Source organism: Copadichromis virginalis, linkage group LG19 (genome assembly GCF_057382275.1).
Source record: "Copadichromis virginalis isolate Kocher_CV1m ecotype Utaka linkage group LG19, C_Virginalis_male_GT1.1, whole genome shotgun sequence".
Classification (NCBI taxonomy): domain Eukaryota; kingdom Metazoa; phylum Chordata; class Actinopteri; order Cichliformes; family Cichlidae; genus Copadichromis; species Copadichromis virginalis.
This window is the reverse complement of record NC_140636.1, coordinates 15,877,138-15,889,218: the sequence shown is the minus strand read 5'-3', so window position 1 is coordinate 15,889,218 and position 12,081 is coordinate 15,877,138. Positions and strand designations below refer to the sequence as shown.

Below are 12,081 nucleotides of genomic sequence, written 5' to 3'. Positions count from 1 at the left end.
CAGCTCGGATGACTACTGCTGCTGCTCACTCGACAGGAAAACACACAAAACACCCTTCAGCCGCCCGCCACAGCTCACCTCTCACAGCTTTTACTTGATTTATTGACGTTCACTACACTGCAGAAATGCAGAACACTGCATGTAAATTACATGGATGTGACCACTTGTTTAAAAGCAGGCCTAGATATATTACACATGGCCATTAGGAGTAAAACTAATTTTTAAATTACTATTATGTTACTAACATCTTGTCAGCAACATATTTAATGATGGAATGAGATTATATATGTTTAATATGCCTTTTTAAATAATCCCAAGGAATGTGAAGACTTGTAATATGTCAGCTTTCTGATCTGCAAATAAATTGGAAGTAAAATGGATTCTCAGTATTTCATATTTTGAGGTAAACAAGAGCCTCAGTCTGCATGTGGAGTCGCTGCATCTGCATTATTGCTATAAAAATACATCAGGCCTTCTTGCTGTAAAAAAGTTCAGTAACTCACATGAAGAAAGGACACATGCTGTTACTGACTGCATTCAAATACTCCTTTCTTAAACTCCCACGCTGCTGCTCTGTCGCCACCATTATGAATCTAAACAGGAACAGATGAGTGTCATGATGGCAAGTCAAAAAGTGAACTGCCAAAAACAGTTCTGAGTTTTTAAGTAACTGTAAAATGTCTCTTTGGTTATCCAATAAATTGTTGCTCCAGTCATCACTGATACTGATGAACAAACATCCCTGAGCTCCAAAAAGAGACCTTGAAAGCTTTCTCTTTAAAAAAGTGTCTCTGAATGCAGTTCAGTGCTCTGCATGTGATGCTAATTTAATAATACAGGAGAAACCATCAAATGGAAAGTGAACCATGTTAAAGAAACTATTTCTGGCATCTGTCTGCTCACAGATGAAACATCATATATACTCTGCAGGCGGTGGATTTTTCCCAGTTACAGAAACTAAGAAGAGATTTTTACCTGATCAGTAAGACTGACCACTGCAAACAGAACCTGCTTCAATGGACCTCTCTGCTGGATTCAATTCATACACTTTTTAAAAACCGTATTATGAAAGTATTGTTTAAGTTAGCTGGGTTAATAATATGACACACATTCATAGATGAAAGTGTTTGACAACACGCACATCATCTCATTTTGGACTTTTAATAAACGTACCTTTTTGTAAAAATGCAAAAGTTCTTCTAAGCTTTTGTGAATTGAGTGAAAGTGAATAAACATTATTAAAACGCTGCACTCACTCAGACACAACTTTAAAAAGAATCACGCAGCAACATTTCTGCAGTTACCTGGATGATAATCGAGAGCTAACAGATCATGCCTCAGAGTTCTGTGCTTGTCTTGCTCAAGAGTACCTCAGTCTAAAATGCTGAGGGCGTGGTTACATTGTTTCTTAAGTGTTTCTGACTCACTGTGTGCACCTTACAATAAAATAAATGTGCTTTGATGTTTTCACCTTTTCCATGCGTGCGCTTCATGTGTCCTTCAGTTCATCCTTTTGCCACATTTACCACTATTCTTCATATTCTTCATCCAATCAAATTACACTAAAGTATTAAACCTCTGTTTGTTTTAAACTTTTTTGCATCTCAGATAACTGAAGATTAATAAACATAAGAGTTGTCATCACGAACCAGAACTCTGCTTCTGTAGAAGGCACAGAAATCAGCACTGTGACTGTGCCTTTCATTTATTAGTGGAGATTTTATACACTTTATACATAAGATTTTTGCCAATATAAGGCAAAAATAATGCGTTAGCACCAGAAATTGATTATTATTTACTTTTCTAAGCACTTGAACACTAACAGTAACACTATCTGTGAAACTATTAACTCTTGTAACTGAAGCATTTACAAAGTGTGTTAAACTGAACGTACAGCCTTCCTTAAAGTTTTACCCTGAACACATCCCACTGCTTCAGTTATATAACAGTCTACACAATAGCCTGTCTCTCTCTTTCTCTCTGTGTGCACTGCAAAACGGGATGCTATTTCCCCATGAAATGAAATACAACATATACAAACATAAAATTAGTAAAATATATAGATACATAAATATATTGTTTACAGATATGCAGTATGTGATGTACTGTTGTGCTGCATGATATCAGATATTTGGTCATTTTTTTCTTCTGAATCAATATGAATGATGTACAAATGAGGTACAAGTTTGTCATTTAGTAAAACCAATAAAATTCAAATAGCAAAGCAAATGCAATAATAACATTTATTTAAATAAATTTTGGGTAATTGTCTGTACAGTTCACATTTAAAGCAAACTTTGATGGGAAGAACAGATACAAATAAATAATAAATAACATTTCATATGTACAGTGTTGGTTTCAAAAAGAAATGGAACACTTGACGACCTGAAAGTTAAATGTAGCTGCCTCTTTTCTTTTCCTCTGAGTAAAGGAAAAAGGACAATGGACTGCAGAGGATCTGAGGAACCTGCAGGGTTGAGGGTGCTGATGTCGTTTAGAAACGTGGAGCATGAATGGAGCCGAAAACAAAACAAAAAAATCAAACAAATTAAACTTTTGCAGTTGGATTTGGACCACATTACGAGTTAAAAAAGAGTTTTATGCATAAATAAAAAAAATGCAAATTCATAATAATGAATTTGTCCCCCGAGATGTAAATGATTACATATTTGATGAGCTTGTATAGAGGGATTTTTCTGCATCACCATGCTAGTGTTAGAGTTCTTCAGCAGTTTGTGGCCATGCTTGTGATGTTTGTGGCACCCATGCTGTTTGGTAGGACGATCTATGCATTAATGACTACAACAGATGAATACGTTGAAGGTTATTGCTTCATACTCATACATTTCAAAGAGCACGCGATGTGATACGTTGTATAATGAAGTCAGGCAGTGCAAAAGGAAATATCATAGAGAAACTTTTATTTTCCATCTATTGCAGAGAGCCATGAAACACATTAAAAATTCACCACAGAGCACAAGTGCACAAACACATGATAGGCACATCCTGCTACACATATTTTACATCCTCTTTAAACAGGAAGTTAATTAGATGATTTGAATTGGTAAAACACTGCTGCTACATTGCTGCTCTTTGATCATCACGCCTGCTGATTGAAGCATGTCTGAAACAGATGACGGCCAGTCGTTATCAGCCTCAAAGGCCCAGGATCCATTTGCAGTGCTGGCATCTCAAGCACCTCATGTTCATCCTCTGAAGAAGGTGAGACAATCCATTAAGTGAAAGGCATAAACACTCAACTCTGGGAACCTGATTGTTGGCGCTGTCCCCCATCCAGCCCACCTGACTGCAGCGGACTGTGGGTTTTATACAAGACAATTCAAGTCCTGAGGTGGAACATTGAGAAAGAGAAGACAAAGGGAAATAAGACCATATGGTGATTTGCATATCATAACACAGCAGCACAACTTTTAATAGAACTCAGAGATGCAAGAGAGAGTCGACTTTGAGCTTAGTCGGCTCTGAACATTATCATTCACCGTGGGTTGAAATTTACCTGCAGGTGCTATGAAACGGTTTCAAGTCCAAATAAGAGTGCCTATCTTTATCGTATTTTTATTGCATATTTATTTGGGCATGTAGATCAGCTCATCTAATTAATCATTAATTACAGCATATCTGAAACAAAAAGGTAATGTGTCATATTTGCATTGTCCCACAGGCATTGCACAGGTACACAGACTGTGAATGATGTTGCCTTAATTTACAAATTAAGGACTCTGGATCATTTGGATATAATGTGTAGAAAAAGTCACCTGGTGTGAAATTAAGTCTTGTTTTTTTTTGTTTTGTTTTTTTTTTAAGAAAAGAAAAGAAAAAAAAGACACTGTTGGCAAACCAAAGGGGTGCATGAACAGTCCACTCATACTATAGACACTGAAATTTGAATCATCTACTTTTCCTGCTTCTTCTGCAAAGGGCTTAACGCCCCTTCACTTGTACAGTGCATTAATACCACAGCATCAGAGCTACTAGGTCGATTTAAAAAGTTAAGTTGATAAAAGATGAAGAAATATTTGCTCCAGCGCTTGACTGTTAAACATCTTTTCCATTAGAATAAGGTGGTGTGACTACATATTTAAAATGGCAGGCTCAAGAATCTCAGTTGATCTCGCAGGTCATTGTATAAAACTAATAATCACCGTATTCCCTGACCTTTGCCCTTACACTTTACACCAGCTAAAAATGATGGATGAATGATTTTATATCTATTTTTTCAGTAATGCATCAGAGCTTGCCCATCAGTGAGGGCTGGAGAAGGCTGAATTAAACATTGCTGCTTGAGACACATTTAGTTGTTAATGGCACTCAACAACCTTTCTTTTTTTTTGTAATTCTCTCTCATGGAAGCAGAGGCATTGGCTGCTACAGTATGACTTAATGATTCATACTTTGGAACATTTTAAGAAAAATTATGACATACACTATCTGCGTTTCATACCCATGTCGTGGTAGGTAAATTAAATTCGTATCCCACTTATCATCATTTCATTATGATCCTAAGCACACTCGTCAGAAAATACCAAAAATTAACAAAACAACGTGATTTTTTTTTTGCAGTCCTTTATTTAATTCATCATACACATTATAGGATTTTACATCGGTTCGTGGAGTAGATTAGATTGAGTAAATTATTTGAGAAGAAAAATCCAAACTTTAGTCTCTGAGCACTCTACTCACCCTGTCACTCTCCTCATCTCTTTGCTGTTTTCTTAATCTCAACATTCAGCAAAGTCAAGAACCTTGACGCCCCCCCCTTTTCCGTGAGATGACTCTGAGCTGGCTGCTGGTCATCTGCAGCACTTTAAACTCAGACCTGCCACTTTTAAAGAACTGCACGATCAGCGTCTCCCACGGCAAAACACCGTGGCGTGTTTTCTCTTGCGTGTGGAGGCAAGAATGAAAACTGAATACATGCGGATGTCTTGCAGTGTTTACTTAGAGATCGTATCCAATGACTGGATTTTCCTTAAAATCATTAAATTTCCGAATAACGTCACTGTGTTTACATTTCCTGTCTTGGCATTTCATACCTCTAATGCAGACAAATATGAAAGAAAAAAGCACCAAAAAAAAAAAACCCCTGTTATAGAAGTAAAGTGAAGGTTGTGACCGTGGGCTTACATGGATGACGAAACTCAAGCGAATAGATTTTATAGTGCAACAGAACTGCAGTCAGGGGGGAAGAAAGGAGAAGCAATAACAAGTCAAAGCGCTGCAGAGTAAGAAGCTGCATGGAGAGCTGGTGTCCACTTGTTAAACCAATGGATGCCATGATGTTTACGTGTACATGCTAATGAGCTAAACAAGTAATGGTAAGTATATGTTACACCCCTCCTAATGTGCTCACGGTAGAAGCATATAGTTTGTCATTGCAATAACACAAGCTGTGTTCATATTTAGTATATATTCCCCCAATAATGGAGTTCAAACACGAGTGCCAATTTAACATCAAGAAATCTTTCATACCAGAAAATAAACTGTGCGCAACTTAAAATGCTTTTTCACAATTATTCCTTTAATTAGACACATTAGATAAGTCATCTACAAATAGTGACTTCATTCAGTGAGAACAATGACAAGCCTTTTATGAATTTAGCTTATCATCGGCTGTGAATCAAATAGATTTGTTACAGAGCGCTGCAGGCGTATACTTGCTTTTAGTGTATCATAGAAAAGCACTACTCTTGACTGTTAAATGGGTACAGTTCAAATTGAAGTGGACAAAGACAATCCTGTTTTATTTAATCTTATAGATAAACACAGTGTGACAGAAGCTGGAGCTGTTCGGAGACGATGGAAGGATTCCCCTTTGAGCTCCACAGAAAACTTCAGCTCTCCGGTTTCTTCCTTGTGTAAGTCATAGATGCTGGTGTTTGTGTTAGGCAGCTCGCACCTCTCCAGACTCTTCTCACGCAGATGGGCTGCTGATGTGAACAGTACTCTGCAGACGCTCGCTGAGTCAACTTGTGTATGTGTCATGTGGGCTTTGTCTGCTTCACACAGCAGCCTGCCGCCTACACTAATACACACAGCACCAATTTGAATGCAGCTCGTGGATTCGAATATGACCGTGTTACTTTCACATGCCCACCGGCTGACACCAAAACAGCAAACAGAAGAAGCCCCAGTGTTGATGTCTTGATATGTTTCTGCTCTCAGCGCTGTGTGTGTTTGTTTCAAACCGCTGTTTTTATTCCAAAGTCAAAACTGGTCACAATGCAAGCAGATTAAGAATTTATCTCCTCTCCCCTCAACCCTCCTTCACCGTGTTCAGCATCTCCGCACCCCCTGCTGCGAAACGTTTCTAACCCAATGAGGCCCCCTACAGTTGCAAGCTCACTGACGCTGAACTGAGCAGGTGCATAAAGATGGTAGCTTTTACTTTGACGTCATTTGACCCATTTTGCAGTGCTTTGCATAGTTCTCTACATGGAGGGATGTGTTCAGGCATTTTGCAGCTTGGAAAGTAAGTCTATGTGACTGCAGGACGTGATGCACATGTAAAAACCCAAAATGCTAACGATTTGATTCTTGATACCAAATATGATGCTTAATTTTCATTATTTTCCTTTGATCGTAAGGAAACAGATCCAGCCCTCTCTGAGTTTATTTGATGCTCCAAGTAGATTATTAGTTATTATTTTGTTTGATTTTATTTTTAAAAAAACAAAAACACACACCTCTCCTTTGCGTTTCTGGCACAAAACGTAGCAGCGGTGTAGATTTAGATTTTCACACGCGTGACCAGCTATGACTCACAGCCTTCTTTGTTGTAAAAGGCGATGATTGATTCAGACTTTCTTTGGTAAACCTTACTTCACCCCCATTGTTCACTTTCACTGGAGTGAATTAATCTGCGAGCTGCTGCACCCCGTTTCTCCCCCTATCCAATTGCGCCACACCGTGGAGACACGCAGACTATTTCTCCGCCAGTTCCCTCTCTCTGACTGTGAAATGGAAACTGTGCTAATTGCCCGTGGACTGTTTACGTCGAGCCTAGTTTGTTTTGAAGAGCGATATGATTATGCTCTCAAGATCCATAACAATGTCATAAACCGCAATCATGCACTTAAAAGACAGTCAAGTTTGCTGGTTCATTAAAGAGAAAAAAAGGCGCATTACTTCAGCAGTTGGAATATGATTTAGCTGCTGTAATTTGTAGCGATGGAATTAGATGCAGTAAGGCGACATTTGCAGGTAAGAGCTGCATGGCGCCAACTGAAGACCTCTGCTTCCATCTTGTGGCAACCTGGCGCAACGTTTTTTCTTCTCCGTCTCCCCCTCCCCCTCCCTCCATCACTCCCCTTTCTCTTTAATATCGGCACTGTGGCGAATCTAATCTGGATCTCCTTTAAGGCAATAAAACCCAGATCGCTTCCTTTAAATGAAAAGCACCGCTTATTATAGCTCTGAAATCCTCGTTTATTTGGCGATGTGCGTGATAGAAAAATGATTCATGTCGAGGTTCAAATGGGCAGGATGACGAAGATTCACGGTGTCCCAAGTGCATATTTCCTCAAGTATTGTATTCCAAGGTATATAATAGAGTTATCCACGCAGGTTGAACTATGCTGCACGCCAAGATGCTTGTTTTAATATCGTACTGCTTTATCCCTTCAAGCAGCCAAAAGCAATTTCCGATAAATCTGACCCTGTTGCTGAGCGGATAGAGGTGTAGTGTAATTTTCTGGTGCGTTAATGGCAATACGGGGGTGCAAAGAGAATGCTGTTCATCATAAAAGTTTATCGTAAAGGCTTCCACGAAGACACTATTGAGGTTTTACTTCAGTTTTGTGGAAAACACGACAGAGCCTGACTGAACGCGCAGGGAGCTTCCAGCTGGTTTAAATCACTTTATATTTGCAAGTGAGCATAATTTCTGAAAGCAGATTTGTATGGTTCCGAAAAAGTGTTAAATATCATATTGTTAAATATGAAAATGTAAAGGCAATTTATGAATAAAGAAACCACTTGAATGGGATCAGTTCCGGTCTTTCATGCGCAAAAGTCCACAACACACCTGCCAACAAACCCAGTTTTTGTCCTCACGGAAAAACATCTGCATTTTCCAGAGATCACAGCAAAATAAAAGTGCAAATGGCAGCTTCAGCATTTAATTATTAGTCAGGTGTATTATTTGTTCTACATCCGTATATCGCACAGCAGCGCGGCACTGGCTTTAAAGTCAGGAGAGCTGCTGTGAAATCTAACCGTAAATTGTTAATTAATAGTAGATCAAGTTTACGCTCGATACGGAAGTCCTTAAAAAAGGACGGGGGCCAAACAGTGTCAAATATTTTTCCATGTGTTCATTTTAGAAACAGGCCCACGCACAGCAAACAAGGAAGAACACTGTCTAGAATTAAAAATAGTTTTTGCGCCTTGACGAGCCACTTTTTTGGACAGACAATAATCGGCCTTTCACGTTGGAGAATGGGAGGATAGAGGGAAAAGAGAAATGAGAAGGCTGTTGTTGGCATAGCTCTATCAAGGAAGAAGGACTCCCTGTTATGTGTGAATGGGGCTTCTTTTTTGACCAGAATAGATATAGCACGAATTTTTAATTCGTTTTTCTTTGAGAGACAACAATGCTTTATTTGAAAGCTTGATACAATTTGGGGCTTGTAAGAGATTCTTTTCTCCTTTTCCGAGCCCAGCTGCCCATATGGGACACAACGTGTGCAGCAAGGATCACAATGGCACCAAGTGACAGGCAGGACAAAAAGCCCAAGGATACATCTCCCTGACTCTGAACAGCACCAAGAAACTCTGTCTATCTACACTGTCTGCATCTCCACTCCTGCTGCTCGTTAGCATGCACGCCTCTAACATCCACAGAAACCAGGCCTGGGCTTTTGTTTTTTATTTTTTATTTTTTTATTGCCTCGTGCACTTGCGTTGCGCAGTGATAGAGTCGCAGAGCTGCCTTCTCTGTTGGACAAAAACTGACACAAATGTCAGCGTCATTCTTTCACTTATGAGTTTTTAAATTGCGTTATTGTTCCGGGACTTGTTCAGTTTGAGTTTGATTTGAAAGAAACCAGTCAGAGTTCACTAAAATCCAATCACAGACAGGCAATCATTTATCATCGACTCTTATCGGTTCTCTTTATAATTCTCATAACACGCACTGGTACTCACGTCATTTTTCTCTTCGCATGTGGCGGGTTTCTATAATAACTGCGTCTGCTTATTTAACACACGCACACACACGTTTCTGGGGGTTTTAAGACAAAGAAATAAAAAAATAAAGTTTGATTTATTTGACCTGGAAGCTCGAAACACAAAACCTTTCTGTCAGCGACAAATTGAGTCTGTGTCATCCACAAAAGCAGTAGCCCCCTGAGACTCAATTCTGTAAATAATTAGCAAATCTGCCCAATTTAGCTGTTTGTTCGGTGATGATAGGGGCGACTCTAACATCTGCTGTGAGATTTTTTGGCCCGGGACAAACAAAATGCATAGATTTTTTTCAACTAGGTTATCATATTTACTCAAGATATTGACTGGAGTCTGATAATCCGCAATGCGCTCTGCGGATCACTGGGGAGCCATTTGTGCTCGTTTTGGTCCCACGGTAAAGAACGCCTAATAGCGTAAAGTATATTGTAATGCGGGCTATGATTGCCAACATGTTATATGATCGTGTAAAAAATGTCTTTATTAGTCCCTTCAAGCCTCTGTAAGCCACGCGAATTTTAGCTGAACGCTGCCGTGATTAAACAAAGAAGGCTGGTGAGTCATTGATCCGTCCTGCTCTGTTTGCAGTTTAGCGCTTAACAAGATAACAAAACATTTATTGCATTAAACGATGTTTTTCCTCGCAGTCTACCACTTTACAACCAAGGCCGGGGGTGGTTGGGGATGCTGACAAAAAGGAGAGCTTTTCACTCAAAAGCTTCTTATGTTGAGAAGCCCACTTATAGTAAGTGAGTGGATTTTAGTCCCATTTCACAAGTGACTTTCGGCTCTTTATTAGCGAGGTGTTCGGATTGAGAAAAAATATTTTCGGGATTAAATTTGCCTGAAAGAGAAAGAACTGAAGTGCGCTGGAGATTTTTTTTTCGTTCCCGTGCTCACTTCCATTCTGTGCCACAATAAAGTGTTTTCATCATCGCCTTTTATCATCACGTTTACCGGTGTCTTTTAAAATAAAATAGAATTTTCACAGTGGCGGCTATAAACCAAACCCTGGTGTCAGAAACAACGCATTTTATTTAAATGATGTTTTTTTTTATTTAAAAAAACAAAATCGGTTATTTTACCGTCGCCGCGAGGCTACAGTTTTTATTTACACGGCAGTCCCCTTATTTTATTTTTTTAATTAAAAGATTCAGAAATGTAGGCTACACAACCCTCTTCATCGCCACACTCCCGCAACTGCTCTGCGTTGCAAACACCTGCCACAAAATTATTTACAAGAAATAAAAACCAAAGGGAAAAAGCTGAAAACTTGCCAGTGTTTATTCATGGCCATAAATATTTTTTTCGGTCCATAAAAGAAGCAAGAAATTAAAATTTCTATAATTATAAAGTGGTTCGTACGTGCTGATAATAACACGAAGGGACAAAGAAAAAAAAAAGAGGAAACATCTCTACAACCAACACACAACATACTTACAAAAAAATAAAATAAAAAATAAAAAATCACAAGAAGAGCATTGACATTCTTAATAAAATCTATATGGGAGAGGTTTGGACCCAGTTCTCTTAACGAAAACATGTAAACACGGCGCACACATGAGCCCCGAATAAAAATGGTAGTATATATATGAGTCAAGCTGCAAAAATGAAAAGTCTTTTGTTTGTGTGTTTTATTTTTTCTTTGCTTTGTGGTGAAACTCCCTACCGCGCCTCCAAGCCAAGTCTCTATAATTTCTCTCACCAAGTCCACTGTTGCGTTTGCACCAAGTGATGTGCTGTGGGGAATTGTGGCGTGGCCGCGGCGCTGTACTGCGCGTTATACTGCATGTGTTGGAGTGACTGGGCACTATATGCCGAAAAGGGGATCCCGGCCTGAAAAGTGGCCGCCAAGTCCTGAGCTTTAAGAGTGTGACAAGGCTTTCCATCCCTGACTAAGACGGGCACGGCCACCCGCCTGGGAGAAGGGAGATGGGTCACTTCCATACCTTTCTCGGCCCGGGCTCTCTTCATCTTATACCGGTGGTTCTGGAACCAGATCTTCACTTGGGTCGGGGTGAGGCGGATCAAGCTGGCCAGGTGCTCCCTCTCCGGGGCGGACAGGTACCTCTGCTGTCTGAAGCGGCGCTCCAGCTCATAGGTCTGTGCCTTGGAAAACAACACCCTCCTTTTCCGCTTCTTGCCAGAGTCGCTCCCGCCGCTGCTGGAAGTTTCCTTGTCGTTGTCCGGCGATTCGTCGTCCGCAGAAGGCTCCGGGGACTTGGCGGAGTCCTGAGAGCTGGCGGATAGACCGTGCACTGCGGCAAGAAACGGGAGAAACACTGTCAAAATGTTATGTTGTAAAGTTCTTAGAGACATTTATCACAAACACATAATCTCCATGGAAAGTTTAGGATGCGCCACCATTACTGCTTAATTCGAATAACCTCGCTTTAAAGCGATATTATGTTCAATTTCTCGGGATTTAACGACTCTTACAACATCTTTAATACAGAAGCCTAACTGAAGAATACAAGCCCAAGACCTGTGGCTAATTTCAACTATTTAGGACGCGTGGAAAACTGAAAAACAGAACAATTCCTCAGCCCAGTTCTACACGAGCAGGGCGAATCAGTGAAGCATTAAAAGGTGCATTGTGTGCTTGTAAATCCCCACAGAATGCAGGCTTATATTTCACACCATGATTATACTCTGAGTAACTGACAGCCCCCTTGTTTTTCCACGGTGCTTAATCGATCGAATTCTTACAATGCAAAGTGCAGGAGTCTAAACACTGAGCGCATTTGTTGAGCTGCAAACGCCACAATCGAGCAGTGCACGGTGCATAAATTTTAACACTGAAAGCCACCCAAGGGCATCGCTGGGCTGGATCTGGAAGCTGCATGTCATCAGTTATGGTTTAATGTAACCGAATAG

The 12,081-nt window shown here is 40.0% G+C and overlaps 1 protein-coding gene across 3 annotated transcripts in view; it reads right to left on the bottom strand.

The window, feature by feature from the left end:
* Positions 1–2,235: 2,235 nt before the first annotated feature.
* The window catches only part of nkx2.2a (NK2 homeobox 2a), a 10,539-nt gene continuing 693 nt past the window's right edge, over positions 2,236–12,081 (bottom strand). The window contains exons 2-3 of one of the 3 annotated variants that reach the window (XM_085441620.1): positions 11,154–11,486; positions 2,236–3,347 (exon numbers count right to left, since the gene is read on the bottom strand). In XM_085441620.1, the coding sequence (XP_085297746.1) occupies positions 3,157–3,347; positions 11,154–11,486 (524 nt within the window). In that variant the 3' untranslated portion in view covers positions 2,236–3,156. Of the gene's footprint in view, positions 3,348–10,464; positions 11,487–12,081 lie in introns of those variants that run through there. The other 2 variants (XM_085441618.1, XM_085441619.1) reach the window with 2 other exon arrangements.